Genomic DNA, 27,053 nt, shown 5'->3' with positions numbered 1-27,053 from the left:
TGTGGGCCCTAGAAGGGAGTTGGGATTTTATTCTAAATTAGTTGGGAAACCACGGGACATTTTAACCAGGGACTGACATTTTAATTAGGAGATTTGCTTTCTGACTGCTCAGTAGAGAATGTGTTACCTGGAATAAGAGGCAGAGACCCCTGTGGCGATTTGGGTCAGAGATGTTGCTTGGCCAGGTGACAGTGGTGGCAGTAATGAGAAGTGGTTAAATTCATGTATGTTTTGAAAACAGGGCCAAAATGAATTGATGATGGACTAGATGTAAGAAGTGAGGGGAAAAGAGGAATCGAGACGGACTACTAGGTTTTGTTTGTTTGTTTGTTTTGTTTTGTTTTTGCGGTACGCGGGCCTCTCACCGTTGTGGCCTCTCGCGTTGCGGAGCACAGGCTCCAGACACGCAGGCTCAGTGGCCATGGCTCACGGGCCCAGCCTCTCCGCGGCACGTGGGATCTTCCCGGACCGGGACACGAACCCGTGTCCCCTGCATCAGCAGGCGGACTCCCAACCCCTGCGCCACCAGGGAAGCCCTGGACTACTAGTTTTTTGCTCGGAGTTACTGTGTAGCTGTGCTGCTGCGGCTGAGATGGGGAAGACTTGGGGGTAGGACAGATTTTGGGATGGGGAGCGGGGTGGGCTAAGAGTCTGTTTGGCCAAGTTCAATTTGAGATAATCAGTAGTCATCTGAATGGAAATGGTACACAAGTTCAGAGGTCTGTGGGGTAGTCAGGTCTGGGGTTCGGGGAGAACGTGAGAGCCTAGAGCTTCTAAACGGCGTCAAAATCCAGAGCTCTTAACATTCATTCGTTTCATAAGATTCCACGAGCACCTGCCCGGTGCCACGTCCTGGGCTGGGAGCTCGCAGTTGGGAGATGGATGACGTAGTCCCGGCCCTCAGGAAGCATCGGGACTCGGCCTCCCCAGCTTTGAGTCCTGGATCCATCACTTAACTGTGTGACCGTGAGCAGGTAACGTCACGTCTCTGGGCCTCTGTATCCTCGTCTGTACGGCGTGGCTAACAGCAGCGCTTATTTGACGGGGGTGACGCAGAGACCAAATGAGATAAGCTTTGCAAGGTACATGCCTGGCACACGACGAGGGCTCAGCAGATGTGAATTACCTAAGTATCCCTCATTCCTGGTGTGCAAAGTCAGAATACTTTTTAAAGAAAATGGATGTCCTTTCTGAGCCGGTGAAGAGGCAGGGGGACGAGCCTCGTCCCCGAGCTGGGGGTGAAGCTCAGGGGACCGTTGGGGACTGTTCCTTGTGTTCCACACGGTGCTCACCACCCTCCCGGCTCAGAAACCTCTCCTTCCTCCTGCACTGGTTCCTGTGCACTCATCCATCGGCATGGGTCACGTGGCATCAGGGCTTCCGATCCCAGCTCTGCCACATACTCATTTTGTGACCTTGGACCCTTGCCCCCTCTTTCTCAGTCTCAGTTTTGTTTTCTACAAAATGAACATGATCCCTGTCTGGTAGGATCAGATGTGCAGGTGACACCACAGGGCACCAGGCAGAGGGAGAAGAGGAGGAGAGGATCCTGGGAGGCAGCAGCCGGGCCCAGGGGCCGGGCTGCACACGTGGGAGGGAAGCACCGCAGAGGCCCAGATGCTCCGCGTCGGCGCAGCGGTCACAGCTCCCCCTGCGCCGGGCTGGTCCCTGGCAGGATGAAAGGGCCGCGCTCCAGTCCTTTTGAAGGCGCCCTCCCTCATCCTGGAGGACAGCTGGAGGCAATGCGTTGCTCCCTTGAACCCCTAACGCAGGCTCGGGTTGCCTCTGTTTATTTGTCTTCATACTTCAACAGCTCAAATGCATTTCTTGCTGGGAAAAAAAAAAAAATGCTGAACATTTTAATGTAAAACTAAACAGCTTCGGACAGTCCTATACTTACTCCATAAACACCAGTATTTTTCAAGGTAAACTGGAGAGGTTTCTTCCTGTTCTATTTACGCCCTCCCCTCCCTGCTTTTCCCTAGTCTGGCCCACATTCAGGTGGTCTAAACACGCTTGGTTGGAGGGATTTGCTGTCCGAGGACAAGTTGGATTCAGACTTGCTTCTCCTCCCAGCTTTTTACAACTGTTGATCTGATGGAAATTCTTTGGCTTGAAGAAAAGAAACACACGGGACAACAGTGTGCCTCTTTCTAAATGGGCCTCCTTCCTTCCCCAAATCACCACAGAACCAGGGAGATCCCGGAGCAGGGAGGGAGGTGGATGGATTGAGACCCAGGTTCGTTTTGGGGGGTGGAGTGGCCTCCTCCAGCCTCATGCCTGCAGCCAGCTCAGGACCGGGGGCCGGGGGAAGGGGTGGGGCAGAGCAGCTTCTGTAAGAAGCAGGCGAGTGCTGGGGGGAAAGGGCAGTGGGCCAGGAATCAGGCTCTGCGGGCCATGGACTTGCTGGGGGACCTTGGGAAACTCCCTACCTCTCTGTGCCTCAGTTTCCGCATCATCTGTGACATAGGGATGGGAGTTGACCAATGGTTTTGAGATTTCATGGGGTTTTGTTTCCAGCAGCAGAACCGTTTGTTTCAAGCAGAATCATACGGTGGTCACACTACTCTGGCCGAAATGGGAGGCAGGACTGGCAGGGATGAGAGCCCTGCGCTCCATGGAGCCCCTCCCTACTTCTGCAAGGTCCCTGGGGCCAGGAGCACTGTTTGGAACCCCTGTTTGGCCTGGCTGCTGTGTCAGAGCCCTCCTCCCTCCAACATCTTGTGATTCAATGACTTGGTGGCCTGGAGTGTCCTCAGGGACAGTGGCCAAGCTCCTCGCCCCTACCAGCTGCAGTCCCTGTCTACTTCTTTCTCAGAACTGTAATCTCCAGCATGGCAGACAGCTTGCATTTCCCTAAATGGTACCCCGCTCTCCTGCTCTGGCGTATCCGTACACCTGCTCTTCCTTCTGCCCGAATCACCCTTCCCCGTGCTCTTCATTAATGCGTTTTCTTTGGCTGACGCCTACTTGTCACGACTCAGCTCGGGCATCAGCCCCTCCAGAAAGCTTTCCCTGAGTTGCATACCCTTCCCCTGGGGGCCTACAGCCCCCTCAGGCTGCCCTCTGCCTCAGCACTGAGCTCCTAGCTTGTCCCTGGACACCGGGGGCGGGTCTCTGCTGCCCCGGGAGGTCCCGGAGAGCCCTGCTTCAGAGTGACTTAGCCCTGCGTTCCTGGGCCCAGTGCAGGCTGCTTGGTGTGATGGCGGGATGGGCGGTTGGCCGGTGAAGCGGGCAGAAGGTTGGATTCTGACTCTCCAGGAGAGCGCGGTTTGACAGTGGGGCGTGCACAAGCCTGGCACGGGGGCAGAGCTTCAGCGCTCTCAGAACTTCTGAGGTCTGCGTGGCGGTAGCAGGGGCGGGCAGTGGGGGGCTCTTAGCAGCCCGCGTGACTGCAGCCCCCCGTGGCTGGCTGAGCTTAGGACTCCCCTGTCCCTGTCCTCACGTCCAGGCCCAGCTCCTTCTAGCCTCTGCTGTAGATGAGGGGAGAGCAGGGACTTGGAAGCAGACGCATCAGCCTTGGCTCCCAGCTCCCTTCCTAGCCGTGCTTCGGGGCCAGCACTTCACTGTTCTTACCCCAAAAAGAGGAGTGATGATGTTCCTGGGAGGGAGCTGTAGGCTTCAGGCAAGGTGGTCCATGTGGCGGCAGGGAGGCACCCAGCGGGCGTCAGGAGCCTCCCCTTCCTGCTCTCCCTCTGGTTGCATGTTCAGGTCAGAGACCACATCACAATACGAGGCGGCCCTTCCCACTGGTAGGATTGTGTTGAAATGTGCCGTCAGTCGCCCTGTGGCAGCCTCACCTTTGAATAGGTCTCAGTTTGGTGACCTGGGGAAGAAGTCCTGCTCTGTCCCAGGGCAGAGAATGCCAAGTCCATAAACAGCAAAGAAAAACACCCAGTTGCAGAGGACAGGCCAGGCGAGCAGACACGTTCCTTCATCTTTGTTTGCAGTTCGTATGCCAAGGGCTGGGTCAGAACTCAGAGAAATAAACAGAAAATAAGTGTCTTGTGAAGGCTCTTTAAAAATACTTCACCACCAAAACATATGCCCCGAAGCAGCACTGAACCGTGTGCCTAAAAAGGGGCATTGTCGACGAATACGTGTGCCCCAGCGTGCCCAGTGCGGTCCTTCCTCTGCCAGTAACCTTGCTTACTTTGGAGCAGTCTGTGCCCTGGCTGGTGGTGGGGTCACCCCGGACGTTGGCTGGGCCTGCCTGCCTCTGCACAGATGCTGCAGCGACCGTCCTTCCCCAGCGCCGACAGGCTGTTTATAGTGGCCATTCGCCACCCCCACGCCTCGCCTGCTCCAGCCCCCTCCCTGGATCTGCCTCATCCCAACCACATGCAGCTGGAAATAGACGAGCGGGCAGTGAGGGCTTGCACCCGGCTGGCACTCCTTGTTTGTGGGAAGTAGGTGGCCATGGTGGCAGCCTCCCAGCTGCTTGGTCTGGGGTCTTTCTTTTGTTTTGGTTTGGTTTGGGGTTTCTTGTGGGGTTTTTTTTGCAGTACGCAGGCCTCTCACTGTTGTGGCCTCTCCCGTTGCGGAGCACAGGCTCCGGACGTGCAGGCTCAGCGGCCATGGCTCACGGGCCCAGCCGCTCCGCGGCATGTGGGATCTTCCCGGACCGGGGCACGAACCCGTGTCCCCTGCATCGGCAGGCGGACTCCCAACCACTGCGCCACCAGGGAAGCCCAGTCTGGGGTCTTTAGTCACCCCTCAGGTGTTACCTTAGTGGTGGGAGAGGATCCCACAGGCCGACTTGCCCTGCCCTGGCTTACGTGCTGGCCGCCAAGGGGTCAGATGCCAGTGACGTCGTCTGGATGAGCCTTGGTGGAGGCCTCTCTGAGTGGGATCCTCCTGGGGCCCCTCTTGCCATTGGAGGAGTCTGGGGTCCTCAGCCTGGCAGCTGGCTTCTCGGGCTCTGGGCTCCGCCTGCCACTCCAGCCTTGCCTTCTCTCCCTGTGAATACGAAGCCTGTCCCCCTGCGCTCTTGCTTCCTCCCACCTGGAGAACGTCTTCCCTTGCCTGTCCCGAGTGCTCTAGTCCATCCTTCTGCACCTCTTCCCCGGCCTTCCTGGCAGCCTGACTGGGTCCCCCCTCCGCCCTTGGACCGACCAGAGTCACGGTGCTCGTCACGCAGAGTTGAAAAGGTCTGTTTACTTATCCATCTTCCACAAGTGTAATAATCACACAGAAACACTCAGAGAAATCGATAGAAAAGACAGAAAATAATCCCCCCATTAGCTCGCCACCGCAACAGGTCAACAGCTTTCGTGTCCCCGTGCTCTTGTCCGACACCATCTGTGTGTAGAGCTGACTATATGTGGTTATGATTGTGCACTGGTGTTTGTACGCCGCTTCCCCCCGCCCCAGAAGACGTTTTTCCCTCTTGGTGTGTAATCATGTGGCTGGGGTGTGGGCCTAGAGTCAGAGTCCAGGATGTGGAGGGCCTGGCGGCCTGTAGGCGCTGAGTGAGAGCTGCTGGTGCTGTGGCCGTCTGGATGGGAGAAAGGATTTGTAACCTCTGGGTCAGCAGCTGACCCCCCGAGTGCCCGTATCTGCCAGGTCAGGGGGTCCAGAGATGACTTAGGTGTGCCTGGCACTCTCAGGGAGTTCTAGGCTCTGTGCAGAAGTACTCCCAGAGTGGCATCCTTGTTGTAATGAACACTGCACCGAGTCCTGGGGGGATGGGGGGAGGGAGGGGGGCCATCTCACCCTGCCAGCGATAAGTGAACGGTCACCAGGTGGGGGCGGAGGTGGGGTGAGGGCAGCAGGGAACAGCCGACGCAAAGCCTAGAGGTGAAAAGCCTCGGTCGGGTAGGAGAGTGGGCTCAGGTGTGGACAGTGGTGTGGGCGGTGGTGGCCTGTCAGCAGAGCCACGCGTGCCCATTGCTCTCTGAGCCTGAGATCTGGAGGTTGAAACCTGCAGATGTAGGAGCGGCAGGGAATCACCTCTGGCTGCATCTTAGGCACGTCAGATGCGAGCCTGGTTCCTAGCCCCTCCTTCGACAGCCACCAGCGCCCTACGTGCTACTCCAGCTTCACCAAACCCGTGCAGGCGCGTGCGCGCGCACACACACACACACACACACACACACACACACACACGGCAGGCATCCCACGCCCAGACACACCTCTCCCCGCGCTGGTCCTCGTGCAGTTTAGGGAGAGGCTCCCCTGCCTCTCAGCTTGGTTCCCGATCCCTGGTCTTACCTGGTCTTACCACTTCTCTCCCCCTGGTCGGGCGGCTCCCTGAGGGCAGGCCTTGGCCTCATGCCCACTGCCTATCCCCTGCCTTGTTGAGTGAGTGAATGAATGGACAGGCACACGTGGCTAACCCCAGTTCTCTCGGGGAAGACGTGGGCATTAGAAAGATGACTTCAGATGAGACGACTGCTCGTGCAGATACACTCTAGGGCGGGGAAGTCAGCAAACCGTGTGCAGAGTCACAGGGGTCTGACGGGGAGGGATGAGAAATAAAAAAGCTTGTGGCCTTTGCCCCGGAATACCACTTCTGGGAATCCATCTGGAGGAAAAATCCCGAAAATTAAAAGGGCTACGGCTACCCAGACATGTCCCTCACAGGGGAGTTTACTAATGGGGTGGAAGAGAGACAGTGCACCGAGGTGGGGGGGGGGTCCCTTACGGCCTGGACCGCGGCAGGTGAGAAGGGCGGCCAGGACTGAGCCCCAGCGTGACAAGGGCACTAACTCAGCTTTCAGGGAAGAAGGGTGGGACGGTCACGTACAGAGTGATCTGTTAGCACTAGCAGAAACTCAGGACGTGAAAAAAGGCCGAAATACAATATGTTCATGATTGGGGTTGTAGCTAGAGTGTAAATTTGTTGATCTTTTGTTTTCCACTGTTTTTCAAAATTCCTTGTGAACTCAAATTTTGGAATAATAAAAGTCTTATTGGACAAGTGATAGGGACCCATGCTAAGTTCTCGAGGGCAGGAATGCTATGCAAAGGTCATGTCACAACCTGGGCTGGAAAGGGGCGGGGTAGGGTGGGGCCAGCCATGGGGAGGCACACGGTCCTTCCAGGGCTTCAGCCAGCCCGGTGCTGCCTTCTCCACGAAGCTCCCTGGTGCCCACATCAGCCTCCACCTCTGCCCTCTTCCAGCCCCTCTGCCTGCTACTTTCTTGAACGTGTCAACTCTATTGGCATAAAATCATTTCGCAGTCTTGCTGTGGCTGCCTGACCCACCCAGTGCCTGACAATGAGGGACTGCTGAGCGTGGGAAGGAGCAGGCCGCCTCGCAGACAGCCAGGTGAAGGAGCCGTGGCAGGCTGGGGCGGGAGCCCTGCCACTCACGGAGAGCTCCCAGAGCCACCAGTGGAGGCCACTGGCGGGAAGGAGGACGGGAACGGGCCTCCAGGAAGCACCCACAGTAGCCCGATAAGTGGAAAGGCCCGGATTTTATACTCAGCAGCTTTGCAAGGTGGAAGGAAATGCTGAGTTTCATTGGGAAGATGTAATGCTTGAAGGTATTCAGAATTCCAGGCAGAACCAGTGGTGAGAAATTTGTGCTGGTAGCAGGGCATTCGACCTGGCCAGAGTCAGGCGTGATGGACCAGCCAGAGGACCTGTGTCCATCGGGGCGGCACGGGGAGCTCCTGGGCCCATCTTGATTCTGTGGCGTTTTTCCCAAGGCAATGGGAAAGACGTACCCTCTGCCTGCCCCATCCACGGGCCCGCGGAGGTCATCACAGCCAGCTGGGCCTGTTTCATTTCTGAGGAGGTTCTCTAAGAATCCTGTCAGAGCATTTCCCCTTGTTTTCTTAGAGCGTCTTGCTTTGGTTCCAGGGTTTGGTTGGTTGGTTGGCTTTTGTCCCCTTCCCTCTTTCCAGTCCTGCATTCTTATCCCCATCAAAAGAAATTTTTAAAAACTCCAGTGCCTCCCATAGGTGTCCAACCAGGATCATGTTTACAGCTGTGCTGTCAGAGGCCCGAGGGCGGGCAGACAAAAGCGTCCAGTTCCCATGCTGGCTCCGTCACCCACACGCTGGTGACCGAGGGCAGGCCGCTCACTGCTTGGCGCTCCTGGTTATAACGCTGCTGCTACTGCCCCGGGCTGAGGCCGAATGGGACACTGTAATGAGAGTGCCTGCACAGCAGGGGCTCCAGGAACGGGGGTTCCCTTCCGTCTGCTGCAGCCTCCTCTCCTGCCCATGCTAGAGAGATTAAAGGAGGAGCTGGTCTTGCCATAGACAAAGGGCAATGAAGTGGCATTCAGCAGGGCATTCCACTGCCTTCAAACCCCCGCCCCCTCCACCCTCTCCTGAAGCGCTACCCGGTCAGAATGGCTTTTCTTCAGCTGAAGACTTTGGTCCTCATACTGGTGAAAGCGCCCACAAAGCAGGAAGACACTTTGGGCTGTGCTGACTTACCAGGAGCCCCACGTGGCTCCGTTCGTTCACTGAGCCCCAAAGCTCACGGGCTGGCAGTGTTTGAGGGCATCTGTTCCCGCTCCACCCTGATCCCGCCACAAGCTGCCCACAGGCGGGGCTGTGCCCACCGCCACGATGGGGCTCACTGCTGGGCGAGGCTGAGGCAGGCCCACGAGCACAGCTCTTCTCCCACCGGCTCTCACTCTACGCCCTGAGGACCCACCAGCCGGCACTCAGTCCCATCACTCATCTAGGGCTGCCTCACTGGGCAGCCCCTCCAGGGCCACACAGCCCATCCCTGATGGGACAGGCCTGCAGCCAGGGCCTCGGGGCCAGAGCTGCCTCTCCCAGCCAGTTCTCGGTCAGTCACTCGGTCCGCAAACACGGATCATGTGCCCCGTGCGCTGTTTAAAACCCTGAGGTACAGCCACACTCAAGATGTCCCTGTTCTCAAAGACTCTGTATTCCCCGGGGAGACAGAGAAACAGTCACAAAGCAGACACCGTGCATGGACGTACCCGGTGACTAGCAGGTGTTCTGGCTGAAGCAGCTGTGGGCTGCGCTGCCATTTGCTGAGATGCAGAAGGCTGAGGGTGGGACCGGGCTGTGCTTTGTTCTGCTCTGTTTTCTGTTGTGGGAAGTGGAGTTAGGAGTTCGCCGTGGGCCGTGTTCGGTTTGTCCTGCCTGTTGGACAACCAAGTGCAGGCGCTGATCTCTGAGTCTGGAGGATGGTGGAGCAGGCAGGCCTAGAGGTTTGGGCACTGTTGGCACGTTAAGTGGCTGGAAAAGCCATGGGACAGGGTGACATCTTCCAGGAACGGAGCCCAAGAGGAGCCCAGGCCTTGTGGATGTGGCCCCCGTAGGTGCACTGACCTCCTGGGGCCTGGGGCCACCCAAGGCTCCTTTAAAGGGGGGATTGTCCATGAAATCGGAAAAAGTGATCCCACAAGGGTCTAGTATCGAGAATTATATATCTTATATAGAACTCTTACAACTCAACAGTGAAAAGGCAAACAACCCAGTTTAAAAGTGAGCAGAAGATTTGAATAGGCATCTCTCCACCGTTAAGCAGCTGGTAGGCGTGTTCCCCCAAGAAGGGCGACTCAGGCGGTGAGCAGGCCAGAACCTGCGTCAGGAGGGAGAAACTCCAGGAGCTGAGGCTGCTCTGCTGGGAGGCCGGAAGGCCGAGGCAAGACTGACCTGCCGTATAAATAAATCAATTCAATTCAATTCAAAAAAAAAAAAAGACTGAGCGCTCCCTTCGGATGCGCTTTGTTGTCGGTTTTCCAACTTGGGGGGGACTTTGCCATCCCCCAGAGGGTGTTCCCGCCTGTGACCCCTGGAGCACTCGTGCTGGCTTTGCTCAACAGTTGTTCACGTGTGTCGGTGGCCTGCGTGCGCCAGACACGGTGCTAAGTGCTTTACCTCCGTTATTTTCTTAATTCCCAAAACAACTCCAGTTACTGTTATCCCTGTTTTATAGGGAAGGAAACCAGGGCCCAGAATGGTTAAGCACCGTGCCGAAGGCCACACAGCAAGTTACTTACTGAATCTTGTACCCCAGCTGGTGTGACCTGGGGGCCAAGAGCCGGGACCCGTAGGTAGTGGTTGCACGGGGACACCATGTAGGTTATTATAAGGTGGAGCGGCCGTCAGCTGGAGTTAGGCAGCAAACTCCTGGTCCTTCGATGTTCATTGCTGCTCAGCCGTCACTGGGAGACCACAGGCAGCAGCTGGGATTGAAGGTGAGGCCCAGATGAGGGATGCAGTGACCAGACCCCACAGGCCAGCACAGCAGTCTCAACAGAGCTCTGGCCCGCCCTGGGCTGGCTCCTTGCGTCTGGGTGTGAGCAATGGGCTTGCTGGTCTGGAAAGCTGACCCCACCAGTCATGTGCCTCATCTCCCAGCGCTGAGCCGGGACAGGCCCAGCCCAAGGGGCTCGGCGTCAGAGCAGGGCTACGGCAGGAGACCCTGTGTCTCCCACACACAGCCGACCTGCTGGGGGGCCAGGAGCCCCAGAGAAGGCCCCAGCGGATGCCCGGACCAGGAGGTAGGCGGGTCCCAGGAGACTCAAGTCACACCTCCTGCCTGCCGTGCCAGCACCTCTGACAGCTCGGGGAGCGCCCTGGATCTGGGAGAACCCAGGCCCCAAAGCTCTAAGACCCATGTGTATTTCACCCGAAATCTAATCCATCTGGTTCTCATTTATTTACACTTAACCCATCAAATGCAATTTTGCAAGAGCCGCTCGATGGCCAAGGGGACTTTCCGCCTAAGCCTCCCTTCTGAAAGGAGCCTCAGGAGTGGGAGGGCTGGGGCCTCAGCCCCCGGGGGCCAGGAGGGCGTTCTCAGGGTTGGAGGTTGAGTTCGGTTTCTGAGATGGGCCAGTGCCTCTGCCTCTGTTCCCGGACCCGTGCTGGGAGCAGGGGTGCTGGGGCCGGGCACAGGGCCTGACACACAGTAGGCTCTTGGCAGCCAGGAGAACATGGGTGGGGTTCAGGCAGAACACAGAGTCTCTGTTTCAAATTGTGAGGCGTTCGTGGGAAGCACAAAGCAACCAAAGCTGTATCCAGACGTAATTTTTAGTTGTTATAAATAGCTGCAAACCTGGATTCTGGGCCCAAAATAGGACAGACAGTCAGCTATTAATAAAAACAAACACCGGCACCTTGGGCCAAGAAGCAGACCTCCTGGGCAAACCACAGGCCTGCCTGCAGAGGCCTTTCAGAAGCAGGCCGACCCGCGGCCCGTCGGTGCCGGCTCTGGGATGCCTTCTTGCTGGAAAACAGCCTCGTCCGTCCCACACACGGGCCCATCCCAGATAGGACCCTTCAGCAGCTGGCGGGAGTGGAGGCGGCCTCCTCCCTGTGAGTGGTGGGCACTGAACAGAAGTGGGCAGAAACCACAGCTGAGGTCCGTCTCTCCCGACCCCGGTGCCCGGACCTATGCTCGTGCAGGGCAGAGTGAGGCAGGGGGCACCTGACCCCAGACCCCTTGTTTGGACTTGATCTTTGGTGCCGGGGTGCTGTGTCTTGTTCCGACTAGAGTCGTCACAGTGGGCCCTGGGATTGCGAGGGAGAGACGAGAGGCCGGGCGATCCAGGAGCGTGTGGACGCCTGTAGGGAGAGGCTGAGGCCCAAGGCAAGGCTGTGCCCTGGGAGTAGAGGCAGGACAGACGGGCAAGGCGGAGAGGGAGAGTCACCAGGCTTGGTGACTGCTTGGGTGTGGGGCAAGCCCCCGGAGGGAGGGGGCTTCTTGGGCCAGGGTAGCTGGGAGGGGGGCGGGCAGAGCCAGAACGAGGCCCCTCTTTGGCCCTCCTGGGCGCCCTTGTCCCCCTCCCTCCCTCCCTCCCACCTTCCGTGTCCTCACTGTGCACCCGGCGTGGGGCCTCGGGCTGGGGAGCAGCCTCCCAGGAGCCCAGGCCATATGTCTTCACCCCAGACCACATGGGACGATCTGTTGCAGAGGGTGTCCCCAGCGCCACCAGCTGGGGCCCCCAAGGCAGCGACTGGCTGCCGTTCAGCTTCCTCCCCCTGCCAGCACCCTGGCCTGCCACCAGCACCCCGACCCAGAAGGGCGGGGGCTCCAGCAGTCCCGGACGCAGCTGAAGACAGGTCTGTGGGAGACGTGGAAGGGAGAACGTTCTCCCGGGGAGGCTGCAGGCCGGGACCTTCCCAGAGGGTGACCTGGCTGGACCAGGCAGCCCACGATGAGCTCTGTGCCAGACCCTCACAGCGCTGGAGCCTTTGGGGTCCTTTCTCCACACTCTGTCCATCTCTTCTGCTGCCCGTTAAAAGGGTTTCCCGAGAGGAGCCTCCTAGAGTCTGCCCCAGAACCCACGGGGCCTCCTCTCTGCTTTGTAGCCAAGTCCCTGTGCCGAGGAGCTCCCTGCCTTTTGGGAACGTTCAGCTGTGGTCATAAATAATGACGAAGGACCACGAGCTGCCAGCAGGATTCAGAGGTGGAGCACTCCCCCGTCCCGTCCCACCCAGAGCTCGCTCAGGGAGCGTGGATCGTGGATCAGAAACAGGCTCAGCCTCCACCCGAGGCCTTGGTGGTTGGTGACACTCTGTCTTCCCCAGGGACTGTCCCCTCTGCCAACAGGACTGGTGGGAGGGGGCCAGGAGGACCCAGACAGGGCTGGCTTTGCGAGAGCCCTGGGGGAATCTTCTTGAGGAGGGATGTGCAGGCCACAAAGCTTCCAGAACTCCTCTCCTGCCCAAGTAGCTGCGGCCCTTCCCCACCTGTGCCCCGCTCTGCACCTTCCATGAGACTTTGCTTCCGCATCTCTCACTTCTTGTTCTCCAGCCTCGGCTCCCATCACTTCCTCCACAAAGCCTCCGCCTCCACGCTTGGGTCCCACACGCCGCCGGCGGCTCGCCGAGCAGGGGCTTAACCAGTGGTATCACTTCGGGGAGTGGAGCACGTAGCAGGTACTCAGTGTCTGCGGAGGGAATGAGCAAAAGTGCTTCCAGTGGATTTCAAAGGCAAGAAGAACTTCTGCCTGGACCAGGAGGGAGAGGGCGTCCCAGGGAGAGGTGCACATGTGCGCGTGAAGGCATGTGTGATTGACGGGAGGGTTTCAGAGAACAGCGGGTGTCGGTGGGGCGGGCGGAGAGGTGGGCAGGCTATGGAGAGCCGTGAATGAGCCCCTCGGCCTGCCCAGAAGGAACCGCAACGGCGCCCTGCTCCAGGGGACTGGCCTTGTATGGTAGAGCTCCCTGTCACTGGTGTGTGCAGCACATGTGTGCCCTTCAGTCTATCCCGCTCACTCCTGAGCACCCACTCAGCCCGACCCTCTGCTGGGTGCAGGGATGTGCAGGAGACTCTGGGCTGACAACAGCCCAGAGCAGAGACAGCATGGCCAAGCCCGAGGTCCGGGGCAGAGGAAGAAGGTTGTGAACAAAGGTCTGCTTGGTCTGGGAGCCAGCGGTCAGCAAATTCTGCCCGGCACCAGGAAGACTTTGGAGAGGAGGGAGCTCTTGCCCTGGGTTTTAGAGACGTGAGCACGTGGGCCGGGGGACGATTGTAAGAACAGATGCCCAGGGAGCTTACACTCGCCTCGAAGCATCCTCACTCAGAGAAGCACGTCATGGAAGAGTAGAGTAAGGGCTTTGGGTCCAGTCTCGCTGGGCTTCCCATCCCCCTCCACCGGTTCTAGAGCACTGGGCAAGTCTCTTCCCCTCTCAGCTTCTCATGTGAGAATCGGCTTGATAAGAATAATGCCCCCTGTGTGGAGCTGTTGTGCAGACGTATTAAGACAGTGCCTGAGCTCCCCAGCCGGGCCCTGGCCAGCAGTGAGAGCTATTATTTATGATGACGAGGCTGCCAGCCCCACCAGTCAACGTGAATACTCATGTAGGAGGTGGGGGGCTCCCACATAGGGGCCCAGCAGAGCATGGAGCAGTCAGTTCCCCAGGAGAGAAGGAAGAGGACCGCGTGTATCTCAAGCACTCCAGGAGGGCTTCCTGGAGGACACAGTCTGGGTCCTTCCTGTGGACGAGACCTGGGCACCCTCCACGGGCCAAGAGGCCGGGGGCGGAACTCAGTTTGCCCGACTCCCAGATGTAGGCTGTCTCCTTGCCACGGGGCACCTCGTATACCAGAATGTGCCAAGTCCGTGGGGACCAAGGAGCAGTGTGCGCCGGGCTTGCCCCAGTCAGGAGGGCCAAGGAGCTAATTGTTTCCCACAGTGCCTGCCGGGCCTGCTCCGGGCCTCCAGGGGAACCCAGTCTGTCCTAGGCCGGCGGGCAGGCATCTCAAGGACCCAACTGCTTCCGTTGGTACCGTTCAGACCTCGCCGTGGGTCCCATGTGGAGGGCTGGGGACGCAGGGGTGTGAGGGGTATGAGGCCAGTTCTCAGCCAGTCTCTAGAGAAGGTGGTGATGACTGCAGGCTACCCAAAGGAATTCTGAGACTGATTTCCTGCCCAGCTTGGGGGAGGCCTGTGTTTGGGCCACAGTGGAAAAAGGGTGCAGAGCGGGCAGCCCCCTCTTCCCTCCTGCTTAATCTTAGGGCTTTATCATTTGGGAGCGAGGGTGCGGGGTGAGGGGTGGGGGGAGAATGTTTACATGGCTTCGCATTTGTTTCAAATTATTCGTCAGCGTTGGAGTCATTGTTCCCCGCTAGTGTAAACAGTGGCAAGGCCCAGCCACCCTGCCAGCTCGCTGAGGCTTTGTAGGTGTGTGACGTCAGTGCCCTTTGGTTCCTAGCTTCCAGTGAGGTGACGGGGTGGGCCAGGCCAGATGGGGGAACCAGGGAGTTCACTGATGATGGGGTGGAAGTAGTGTTTCCACACTATGAATTCAGTGTTTGAGGGCCTGTATCTGTGGCTTGTTTTACCAATTGAACCTTTGCGAGGGCTGGGGAAGCCGAGGTACAGAGCAAAGGACCTGAGAGCCATGGGAAGAACCTCAAAGAGCGTGACTCAGTCCGCACACGTCCCGGGAGCGGCTCCCCGTGTTCAAATCTTATCCTTACGTGTGTGCCGGCACGCGGGCCTCGGAGCCTCTGGCGGGTGTTATTGGGACAGAAACGGGGCTGAGCCGGTATGCTGGGACTCTCCTTAGTTACTCATGCAGGCTGGCCCCAGCTTCGTGTTTGCAGATACTTTCAAGCTGACACCCAGCTTGAGTTCGTTTCAAGAGCACCCGGTTCTTCATCACCTTAGTCTGAACGTACTTGCTGGTGTGGCCAGCTTAGCAGGGGCTCCAGAGGCGCGTGCTCAGGAGCTGGACAGCAGGTCTGAGCCCTGCCTCTGCTCCAAGCAGCTCTGTGGCTTTGCCCAGGTTACTTCAACTCTCAGTGCCTCAGTGTCTTCATCTGTAAAATGGAGTCGGTAACACGGCCTATCACTCAGTGTTGCCGCAAGGATTGGGCGTGTGGGTGGAGTGAGGCCCTGTGCCTGACACACGACGAGCACTCCAGGAAGGTTAGCTTTATGTTATTAATAGGATGAACAGGACACAGTGCCTGGCTCAGAGCTGTTCATGGTCTGGTGCAGGCGGGGGCAGACCCCCAGAGGCAGACGCTGCTGGGGTGTGGAGGGGAGATGCCCCCAGCAAAGGTGACCCTGGCACTGGGCCTTTAGGGAACCATCAGTAAGACTCGTTGAGTGTAGAAAGGTCTTCCGAAAAATCCCTCTCTATCCTTCCCAGCTTCCCCCGGAACCCCCTGTCAGTCTCCTCTCAGCAAGAGCCACCTTTACCGTTTTAGCTCTAATTGTTGGTGGCTTTTATAGTTCAGAGCTCTGCCTCCGTCCTGGCTGCCACAGGGCTGACATTTGAGCTTGCAGGAGAATAATGACCTGCCTCGCCGTCAGCCTCAAAGGCAGCAGTGTGGTCTCATGGGTGGGGAAGTGGTCTGTTGTCCCTGAGCCGAAGTAGGACCCAGCTGACATAGCGCCAGCACTGAGTCCTCCCCGGGTTCAGTGCAGGTCAGTCTGCCTGAGTCTGTACCTTTTCACATCCTTTTGGTGCCAGTACTAAAAGGTGGTTGTGTTAAAAAGAACTGTTTAGGGGGCTTCCCCGGTGGCGCAGTGGTTGAGAGTCCGCCTGCCGATGCAGGGCACATGGGTTCGTGCCCCGGTCCGGGAGGATCCCATGTGCCGCGGAGCGGCTGGGCCCATGGGCCATGGCCGCTGAGCCTGCGCGTCCGGAGCCTGTGCTCTGCGGCGGGAGAGGCCACAACGGTGAGAGGCCCGCGTACCGCCAAAAAAAAAAAAAAAAGAACTGTTTAAAAAGTTCAGTGCCAAAGCTAGTGAGTGTGTGTGTGTGCACGCCCGTGTGTTGGGGGTCGTGGGATTGGCTCAAAGCAGCCAGTAGCTCACGTTGCCTTTGTGGTTTCATATATTTGCCTATTAAAATGACAATACAGACACGGCACATTAAGGTTTAAGAAGCCGTTCTTTCATTAAACAAGCTGACAGTGTAGGGGGTTATGACTTGGGTAATTGAAACATGCTGTTCTGTTCAAGACCAGAACTTCATAAAGACTCCTTTCAGCCAATAGCACCCTTTGTGCCAGCGGCCTCTGGTCAAAAATGAGTGTCGGCCCTGAGGTCTGTCTCTCCCGGAGAGTGGGAAAGACCGCTCAGCAGCTTTCCGTAGCAGTCTCGGCAGCCAGAGGTCAGGGCCTTTTAAAAACCTGCCCTTCTCGGGGCTTTTGAAATCAGTTTTCGAGGCAGAAAGCAGGCTGCCCTGGCCTCCAGCCTCTCCCTTGCTGCAAGGTCTGTCCTGCTGGTTGCAGATCTGAGGTGTGACTGAAGAAAGGGGACGGTGGGATTGGGTTCGTGAGGCTCTTCGAGCCGGGGGTAGACGGTGTTAGTTGCAGGTCTTCCTGGAGAGGGAGGGTTAGGTGACATCAGTGAGAGCCCAGGTTTGGGAGGCAGACCACCAGGCTCGATTCCTGCCTCTGTGGGACCTTGGATAAGTAACTTGGCCTCTCTGTACCTCAGTTTACTCATCTGTAAAATAGACCCAGACCTAGCTCTCATGTATAGGGTTTCTGTGAAAATTAAAGGTGTTAACGCAGATAAGACGCTTAGAGTAGTGCTGGCCACCCAGGAAAGCCAGGGCCAGCTAGCATTGCAGCCTTTGTAAGTGTCTACCTCTGTGGAGTAACTCCATGAAGTACTGTTGGAGGGTACCACCGTGGGGTACCACCGAGCGGTACCTCTGTGGTATCGCTCTGCAGCCAGGAGAACTGATGGCATCCGTGTCCTTCCAGGTGACCACGCCTCACTTGTAGCTCCAGGTGTGATCTCTCTTGTCCCCTTCTCTTCCTTTTCTCACAGATGTGGACGAGTGTCAGGACAACAACGGCGGCTGCCAGCAGATCTGTGTCAATGCCATGGGCAGCTACGAGTGTCAGTGCCACAGCGGCTTTTTCCTCAGCGACAACCAGCACACCTGCATCCACCGCTCCAACGGTGAGTACTGGCTCGCGCTGCCCCGTCACGCCCCCTCCCCTGTGGAAACAGGTGGCCTCTGGGAACCCCCTCTCCGCATCTTGATCCTGGGGGCCTCAGGGTCAAGGCAGGGAACTCTGGTGCGGGCCTGCATGGCTGTTGTGTGCTTCTGGTGTCGGTTCTGCAGGGACACCTCCCAGCTCCCGCCCTCTGCCCCTACAGCAGGGCTGTCGGTGTTTCTGGTGTTCTTACGTGGGGACGAGATGGGGCCGCAGATGGGCAGATGTGTCCGGAGAAGCTATTTTCCGTTCTGGGCTGGGGGCTGGATGTGGCTAGGAAGAGTGGGGCCCCATTCCCGACGGTCCCCTTTCCCTGAGGGGGGCTCGAGGTCTGACCGGGCCGAGGGCTCGTTTCTCAGTCTCTTGCGTGTTCACTGGGTCACCAGCCAGCAGAGGGCCTTTGGGGTCAGGAGCCGGCTGCTCTCTGTAGGCCGGGTGGGATGGCAGGCCAGCTCGGGGCAGTGCAGAGGGTCAGAGGAGGAAGACTCCAGCCAGCTGGAGTGCCTGGGGAGCCTGGGGACAGCCCCAGGCTGGGACAGAGCCTGGCCTCCAGCTGAGCCCAGCAAATGAAGGCCCTTGGTGTCAGGGCAGTGGTGGTCAGTTTGGGCCCAAAGCAGCAGGGCTGTGAAATGGGACAGCTGGCCCGAAGCCAGGACCCATGTGGCTTCCAGGCAGAGGAAGCAGCATTCTGGAAGGCGTGGAGGCACATCCTGGCTAAGATAATGGCAAAGCCCAGAATCTCCAGGCGGGCTGCGTGCTGCAGCAGAGCGGCTGTGCCCTCCCGCGGCCGGCTGTGCTGTGCCTTCAAGAGGGCAGATGCGGAAGGAGGACCAGGCAGCCCCACGGTTCCAGCCTCCGCCCCTCGCCGTTCGCTGACCCTAGACGAGGAGGTGCTGGAGGGGCCCTGTAGGGCCTCATCTCTGGTCTGTGGCACGGTTCACACTGAGAGGCAGGGAATAAAAAGGGCAGGCGCTGGGCTCCGGGTCCGACAGGGTGTGAATCCAGCTCCGCCACTCCCTAGCTGGGAGCCCTTCCTCAGGCGGCTCTGCAGCTCCGAACCTCAACTTCCTCATCTGCAAAACGGGGCCGTGGTGTTGACCGGCAGGGTCTTTGGAGGATAGGACCAGGTCCTGGGAGTAAAGTGCTGGCGTGCGCTAAAGCTAACAGAGGCTGTGAGGCGAGACGTGGGGGCCCTGGGCGTGATCTTTATTTGAAAACAGTTCCTGAGATAGAAAAGCAAAAAACATTTAAGAAGTACAAAACCCGGGGTAATTAAGCAGAACTACTCTACTGGACTCCTTAGAAGTCTTAGCGTTTGTTTAGGCGGTTTCCTCAAAGACAAGACAGCCCGATAATCCCCATCCCTGCCGGGTCCCCAGAAGGACGGAAAGGCCGAGCTCCGAGGTCCCTGGGCACCTGCTCCGGGCGCGTTGGCCAGACGTCCACGGCACTGTAGAAGACCTCCCAGCTGTGGGGCTGTGGGGTCGAGCTGCCCAAAGCAAGGACCCTGGCTCCACACTGAGTTTTATAAAAAGCAGATTTATGAGGAAGAGTGTGAGCGTTGGGGGTGGGACAGGAGTCCTGCTCTCATCGGGGAGAGGGGTTTACCGGGCGGCGGCTGCTCTGAGCGAGCTGTAACGTCCCCGACGCCGGGACGGCCGGAGCCCCTGTCAGCCGGGCTGTGTGTGCCCTGTTCCCTTGAAGAGCAGCTTTCCCGCGAGCAGGGCTCCAGGTGGAGCTGTGCCCCCCGTTGAAAAGAGGGTGAGCGGGAAGGGGGAAAGAGCGTGATGCAAGACAGTGGCCGGTGTGGAACCAGGTCCTGGTTTGGCCTGTGAGCATGCGTTGTTCTAAGGACGTTACAAAGCAAACCTCAGCATCGGCCGGCGGTGGGGGGCACGATGATGGGGGGGACAGCGACAGTGGCTGCTGTGAGGTCACACGCTTACTCTGAGCTGGGCCCTCACAGCAGCCTGGCGAGGCCGGGGTGTTATGACCCTGCAACAGGTGAGGACCCTGCCCAGTCAAGTTAGGGGACCTGCCCGAGGTCATACCTTAGGGACACGGCAGTCAGGATTCCAGCCCAGGTCGCTAGCTGTGACATGATGAGGCTGGTAAGGAAAGAAACCAGGGAGAGGAACAGACAGAAATAGGCAGGCGCTGAAGGCCTCTTTGAGGAAGCCACGTGTGAGCTGAAATGGAACGAGGAGGGAGAGCAACTGTGAGGCCAGGTGGGGTGTGTGTAAAGGCCCCGAGGTGGGAATGGACCAGACTCCCGGGAAACGCAGAATGAAGGGCGGGATGGTGGGCACAGTGATCCCAGGATGAGGGGAGCTTGGCAGGGGCCAGACCATGAGGCTGGTGGAATGTGGGCGGGAGTTTGGATTTCATGCGGGGAGCAGCCATGGGAAGCTGGGTAAGCAGAGGCGGGGAAATGATGCTGGAGGGGAAGGGCGGGGGACGTCTAGGGAAACCAGATGCTTCAGGGGCTGGGCCTCAAACTAATCGTGCAGTGGAGCCTGGAGTCTACGTGCCTCACCCCACCCAAAGGCCTGGGTGGCCAGATCTGGATTTATAGGTGAAGCCAGGAATCTAGATGTAACCAGAATACAGATTTGGGGGACTAGCCCCAATCTACATTAACTGACATATTGGTTAAAGAAGAGTCCCTTTTCTCATTAGGACTTTTGTGTCAGTTTCCTAATTTAAATCTGGGCAATGAATCAATCTGAAAAACAGGAGACAACTTCTTGGATACCCGCTGAAGGACCAGCGGCAGCATTTCCAGGGCTCCCGAAGGCTCTGTGGAAGGTCCCAAGAGGACAGGACAAGTGCGCAGGACGTTGGCCAGCCGCTCGGTCGTGCCTGTGGGTGGGGACGGGCCTGGGTGCCTGGCCACGCGGCTCCCTCCTGAGCCTCTGTTGGTTGTCAGGACAGTTGCTCATCGTGACTGCGTGCTACCTTCAGTGACGATTGTTAGAGCTCAGAAGAGCATGTTCACGGTGCTGAGACCCAGCTTGTTTTGTACCTAAGTGGCCTCTGTTCCCCAGATCAGATTCCTCATGTCACCTGACTCTTCCTAATGCCTGTCAGCCCCTTGGAGCCTCCCCTGAGCTGGGTTTGATTAGAGGGGACCAGACACGTGAGCAGGGTCTGCTCCAGGCTCCCGGCCGAGAAACAAGGCCACGGGGCTCAGACCTTCTGAGCCGCCCCACCTCCCAGGCGATGACACAAACCCTGGCCGGAGGCGTGTGGATCTGGCCAGGCTGGGGTTGTGGGTTTTAGGTTCTCAGCCGTTCTCACCTTCACTGGTCACATGGCCTCTGCAGTTACTCCTGCCTCTCTGGGTCTCCTTGTCTATAAATTGGGACCAGCAACCCCCCCCCAGGCAAGTGAGGGCTCCGTTAGGGGAAATGCTTTGAAGGGGTCCAGTGCAGTGGCAGCTCACACAGACAGCTTCTTTAGGCCTTTAGAGCTCATGCTTGATTTGGGGACATAGGCTGTTCCTCTCTCCCAGCTCTGGGTGGGAGGGGACCCACAGCTGTTGAGAGCTGTGGCCTGTCTCTGCTCAGCACTTCTTTGAGCTGGTTCTGGCTCCATCACAGCGCACACTCACTTCCCACTCAGCCTCTGGTCCAGCAAGCTGTTAAGTCCCTCTTCCACCCCACAGCCTGGGGGAAGCCGGGCCAGGCCACTCCCAGCCTCCGCCTCCCCATTGTAGTAATGCTCCCTGGGGGTCTCCCGGGTCCCAGAGTAGACGGGCCACCAAGCAGCTAGCACGTTCGAGCTCCCTCCCTCTCCCGTGCCTGCTCTTTTTTTAAAAAGACTTATGTCATATCTATGCTCCAAGAAGGTGTTGACTCCTGGATGAACTTTTCCCTTTCCTTCCAGTGACGAATCCTTTCTTTCAGTCTGAGCAAACTTGATTTAGGGAGACGAAGGAGCTCCAAAAGCTCTGACGAGCTGTGCGACGGCAGGTCACTCTTCCATTCGTTCATGTGCCAGGTGCTGGCTGGTCCCCAGGATCCCCGTGTGGGCAAAAGCAGGCATGATCCCTGTGAAGCTTTGCATCCAGAAAGGGGATGAAATGCTGAATAAGGACCCTATTGTGATAGGGTCCTTGTGATAGTGAGCTGAGAAAACCACTCTGGAGGGAGGGACCTAGGGGCTCCAGTGTGGCCGTCTGAACAGCAGAGACAGTAATGAGAATGGTCTCCTGGCCGGCCTGGTGGAGGATTGCTCTCTCCCTGGCACTGATCCTGGGCCACCACTGTTGCCGATAGTAGTGGGTTTGAGACACGTGTGCCCTCTCCCCGACGCAGGAAGCTGTCCTGCACGGCCGGGCTCTGAAGCCTCACCAGGTGCCTGCAGTGGTCCAATCTGTGGTGGTGGTGGAAGGCCCCAGAGTGAGAGGAAGTGTCACGTCGTCCCCACAGCTGTAGGCAGCAGCACAGGCTGGCAGGGGTGCTTAAGGGGCTGTACCTGTCAAAGTTCATCCCCGAGGGCCCTTTGGCACAGAGGGGACCTGTCATCTCTGTGTTATGCCATGACTAGGAGCACAGGTTCCAGGGCCCCACAGCCTAGGCTGGAATCCCAGCTCCAGCACCTGTCATCTGTGTGACCTTGAGCAAGTCACTTAACCTCTCTGTGCCTGGTCTGTACAATGGGGATAGTCAAAGTCCCTACTTCATAGAGTTAAAAAGATACTGAAAAGAAAGTCTCAATAAATGTGGGCTCTTATTATCGTTATTTATCACAGATGAGGAAACAGGCCCCGAGACGGCAGGGCCTCACCCCCTCTGGGCCAGTTTCCCGAGCCAGCAGCAGAGTCAGGGCCTGGGTGCACGCTGAGCAAGGCTCTGCTGCGTGCTGGCTGCTGGCTGAAGCCTGAGCGTCAGCCGAGGGTGAAGAGGCGATCAGGAGTCAGGCCTCCTCCTCAAGGAACTCCCTTCCGAGGGGTGAGCCAGTGGCCCTCGCACCTGGCTTTGTCTGTGCTCAGGGCAGGACATGCCCATCAAGACAGCCATGCATCCAGCACTAGCTCGCTCGCTGCTTGACCCGCCCAGGGCTGCAGAGGTCAGACCAGCCCCTGCCCTCCAGGAGCGTCCAGCCCCGTCCTCCCTGCGGAGGTTTGAGCAGCGCGCCAGGCCCCTGCTAGGCACGGGCAGTCGGGAACCCCGACGTAAAAAGGACATCGGGCCTCTGTCTGCCCCTGCTGCTCCCCGGGCCACCCTGTCTACTGACTGGTGCCCCACTCAGCCCTGGTGAGAGCGCCCAGTCACTGCACAGCCTGTCCTGAGCCGGCCCAGGAATCACTGTCAGGCTCTGCCTCGTCTGTGCTCAGAGGACTGCCTGTCTCCCACCCCCCACCGTTGCTGGCCACCGAAGGCAGTTTTCTACCTGCCGCCTGCGTCCCTGCAGCCTGGGAGCTCCCTGTGGGCGGGGACCGTGTTCCCCACCCCTCTGTGTCCTGTGCTGCCATGGGGCCCATGGCAAAGGCCTGAGGGAGGAAGGAGAGTGACGCTCGGTTCTGGGCGGCTCCCTGGGCCCGGACGCTCCACACCCTCGGGTTGTGCAGGTAGCTTCCTGGTCAGCACGTGCTGGTGGACGCTGTGGTCCGCCCAGGCTCTGGACCCAGTGGTAGGGGCCCAGAGGCTCTGAGAGGCCATTGCACGGTTGACTGTGCGCCGAAGCCCTGCTGTGCTGCCTCCTTTCCCACGTTGGAGGCACTGGAACTGGCCACGGGGCAGCTGAGCACCCGTGTCCCTGCAAGGCTGAGGCCCGTGCAGAGCGGACGCCAGGCTGGCATTCTCTCAGCAGGGGCGTCACGGGTTTACCTGAGTGCGTTTCATGTTCTGTTTAATATCCTTCTGAGCCTGTTTAAATGCACATATAAACATGGGTAGGAGACGGCACTGCCCGCCCACCACCGGCATTCCTGGTGACACTCAGGGCCGCGTTTTCACAAAGCTTAAGATTTGGCATCAGGGGTAATTGTGGCTCCAGCCAAAATCAGAGGTGGGAGCCAGGAATAGGGAGTCTTGGCTTCTTCTGCATTCGGCGACGATGGTGACGGTGAGAGCCGCACGTCCTGGGGGCTTCCTGTGTGCCAGTCACTGTGACGAGCACTTGTCACGCACTCGCGTGTTGCATCCTTACAGACTGAGGAACCGAGGCACGGAGAAGATAGGAAACTTGCCCAAGGATGCAGCCAGGGGCACGGCAGGACCCCGTGCTCTGGCGGGCTGGCCTCTGAGCCTGAGCAGCCTGTGTGGAGGGTTCCGATGAGGCTTGCAGCCGGCCCAGGCAGGGTGAGGCCTGCGAGAAGCAGAGACGTTTCTCAAGCGTGAGCATCCCAGGTACCAAGTGTGCCTCTTCAAGCACCAGGAGTTCAAAAACATTTCGTAGTGGAGATCTCCTGAGATGGCCCACCCAATCCCTTCTCTCTTCAGAGGAACAGACTAAGTTGGCCCGGCCTCTTTTCCCTACAATTCACAATTTTTGTTACAAACTCAGTGACTGAGACAGCCACTCCTCTGAAGGCCAGAGAATGCTTGTTAATGTCTGTCGCCGTGCTGAGTGGCCCAGCTTCTGGGCTGGAGGTAGCTCTTCTGATACTGCCGTTCCGCACCCCTGTCTGTAGGGGGTCTTGATGTGAAGCCAGCAGCCCTGGGTCCACACACAGAGGCGGAGACTGTGTGAGCCTGAGGGCTCCTGGCTTCTCGGGAAGGGCCTTGGGCTCTGCCGCAGCTGCTCACAGGAGCCATTTTCACCTGTTTCCGAGTTTGCAGGTATACTCCGGGAGCTCTCTGAGAGTTCATCCTTTTGTTTATGAGACGCCTGCGTGAAGTATTTTTAGGATCTGTTCATTTTGTCTGTAAGTTTGTACTCAACTGTAGCTAGACACCAAACAATAGGGTTGGAAGTTTGAAACTTTTTATTTTGAAGTAATTGTAGAGTCATAAGGAAATGCAAAAATAGTAAGGCAAGATCCCACATACCCTTCACTCAGTTCCCCCCGACGGTCACATCTTACATCATTAGAGAACAGTATCGAGTCCAGGAAGCTGCGTTAGTACGGTGTGAGAGTCTGGTTCTCGGCCACTTTATTGCACGTGGCTCTGTGTAACTGCCTCAGCAGCCAGGAATTAGCATTTTAATAATAATTGAGTAGCTGATACTCGTCCAGGCACGTTGTGAGCACTTTGCCTGTCTTAAGCAGGGGGCTACATAAGTTAACGTTCAAACCAGTACACTTTCGAGAGTGAAAGGAGGCGCTATTAATTGTGACAGGGCAGCAGGTATACACTGGGACTATCCCACGCAGACCAAGGCATATTGTCACGCTAAAATTACCTCATTCATAACCCCTGGAGCCCTACGGGGTAGGTACTATTACTTCCCACGTGCAGATGGCAAATAACAAGGCAGGTCATGTGCCCAGGGTCACGTGGATCCTAGGAGTAGTACCAGGACTGGCACCTAGGCAGTGTGGGTTCAAATCATGACCACCTTCTGTGGCTGCCTCCCAGTGTTTAAAGAGACTACAACTATCCCGTGGTTCACCCCTTCTTTGGTCAGGCATGGAAATTGGGTTCTAAAGAGAAGAGGGGCTTCCTCACCCAGTGTGCCGGTCAACCTGGATTGGGGCTGTGGTGCTCACGCCTGCGCCCAGGGCGTGGCATGGCGTGGCGTGGCGTGGCGTGGCATCACGTACTGGGTGGTCAGTTCGGGCCCTGGGCCACAGTGCTGAGGGGCTCGGCCAGCAGCCCGTTAAGGTCACAGGGAACTTAGTTCTGCCTGAGGGCTGGGAGCCTGGGGGAGGTGGAGAGGGATCGAAGAAGCCCCTGAGGGTGGGTGGACTCTGAAGGAGCTGAGGAGTGGAGAGCGGGCGGCACGGCCGGGGGCTTTTGGGGGATTGCGCGGCAGTGATGGGAAGGAGAGGGCGAGAAGCTGGCGGGGCCCCCTGGGTCCAGACCTGGGTTGAGAGTAATGGAAGCAGCTGACATTGGAAAACAGCTTGGAGCAGGGCTCTGAAGATGGAGAGGCAGAGACCCTAGACAGACGTGCAGTCACAGCCCGCTCTGGGCCTGAGTTCTGGGATGGCGTCTGAGCAGGGAGGGCCCTCAGACACTGGTCACCCTCCAGCACTGTCTCGCTGAGGAGGTGATTCTGTGGTAGGGCCTGGTGGGCTGGGTGCCAGCGCTGGTCCCGACCTCAGGTCATTTCTATAAGCCACGCAGCCTCAATGGAGAGGAAGGGGGACTCGGATATGAGCCCCTTCCCTGTACCTGATACTTTTCTCACGGGATCACGTGTAGATTCCGGGTCCTGCCGCTCCCGCCCCCGGCGCCCTTCCTGTCTTTCCACCCTGTGGTCGTCCAGCTGGGCCCTTCGTTCAGGCCGGCCTGGCCTCTCGCCTCTGGCCGGGGGTTCTCTGCCGTCTAAGGTTCCAACTTTATTCTGGAAGAGTCAGTGCGCCTGCAGCCTTCCTTGCCCATCGGAGAGAGTGGGTCCTAGAGCCTGAAACCAGACCTGGCTGCCAGAAGTGAGAAGGGCAGGAGACCGTGTGTGGCAGGGGTTTGAACTTTGCTGTGACAGTGACGGGGCCCCTGTCAGCCCCAGGGGTGGGCGTATGATCACATTTGGGGAAGATCGCTACCCACTGTGGGCTGGAAAGGGAGATGAAGCGATTTTCTGGGAGGTGGCCCTGGTGGCCGTCAGGGTCAGGACCTCACCGGGGGCAGTGTGTGGACGGGACAGTGGGTGAGCAGAAGGCGAGCGGCAGGGCAGGCAGGCCCTTCCGCAGAGAGGCGCGGCCCCCGCACCACGTAGGTGCGGAGTACCTCAGTGGCGGTTTGAAGGAGGGTCCAGTGGCTCTGGTCCGCGTGGGGCTTTGTTCTTGCTAGACTCCGGAACCCTGGAGGGGAGCCTGGGGCCCACAGCGGGACCGGCCAGTCTCTACCTCTCACGAGGCTGAAGCCGGGTCCCGCTCAGCCTCTGGCTCGGCGTCCTAACCGCAAGTGCCCGGGGCAGCTCATGCACAGTGCGGGCGCCCACGCTCTCTCCTCGCCCGCTCGGCCTGGGACCCGAGCAGGTGGCCGGGATGGTGGGTGTGAGCTCAGGAACCGGGCTTGGTTGGGGAGGCAGGGGCTCGGGAGTTTTCTGAGCTCCCCGCAGAGGGCCATGGGGACAGCCGTGCTCTGCGTTCTGGGCTGCACTTCACCGCCCCGGGGCCAGGCCGGGAAGGGGGCTGGGCTCCCCTGTGGTACTTGCAGGAGAGCCCTCCTTCCAGCCGCACTCAGACCCTGAAGTGGAGCCCAGGCCCCGCAGCCTCAGCCGCTCCGGGTCAGCCGCCGCCGGGAGCCTCGCCCTGAGCCCGCCGCCCAAAGCCCACACCGCCGCAGGACTGGCTGGGGACCCCTCGGCAGAGGTCCCCGGGCAGTTTTCGGGCACGGGTCCCTGGGGACGGGTCAGGGCAGAGGGCCGGGGCCGGTGGTTCTCAGGGGAGATGGCCGCCCTTGCTGCCCCGTCCCGGCGCTCATCCCGGGCCCTCCCCTCAGGCTCCTCCAGGCTGGTCCTTGACCCTCCTCTGGACTTTGCCTCCTGTCGGGCCGCTCCCGCCTCTCCTCCTGTCCCAGCCAGCAGGGGTCCTGGCCCGGCCGGGCCCCACCCTCCGCAGCTCACGGTGCTCT

The 27,053-nt window shown here is 58.6% G+C and overlaps 1 protein-coding gene across 1 annotated transcript in view; it reads left to right on the top strand.

Annotated features, from left to right (window-relative positions):
- SCUBE1 (signal peptide, CUB domain and EGF like domain containing 1) overlaps positions 1 to 27,053 on the top strand; it is a 126,946-nt gene that overhangs the window by 29,792 nt on the left and 70,101 nt on the right. Inside the window, exon 4 of the mRNA XM_027107897.1 lies at positions 17,189 to 17,323. Coding sequence (XP_026963698.1) covers positions 17,189 to 17,323 — 135 coding nt within the window. The remainder of the gene's footprint in view (positions 1 to 17,188; positions 17,324 to 27,053) is intronic.

This window comes from Aethalodelphis obliquidens, unplaced genomic scaffold, assembly GCF_003676395.1.
Source record: "Aethalodelphis obliquidens isolate GAN/ISIS:26980383/991018 unplaced genomic scaffold, ASM367639v1 scaffold8, whole genome shotgun sequence".
Classification (NCBI taxonomy): domain Eukaryota; kingdom Metazoa; phylum Chordata; class Mammalia; order Artiodactyla; family Delphinidae; genus Aethalodelphis; species Aethalodelphis obliquidens.
This window is presented reverse-complemented; position numbering and strand designations above follow the sequence as displayed.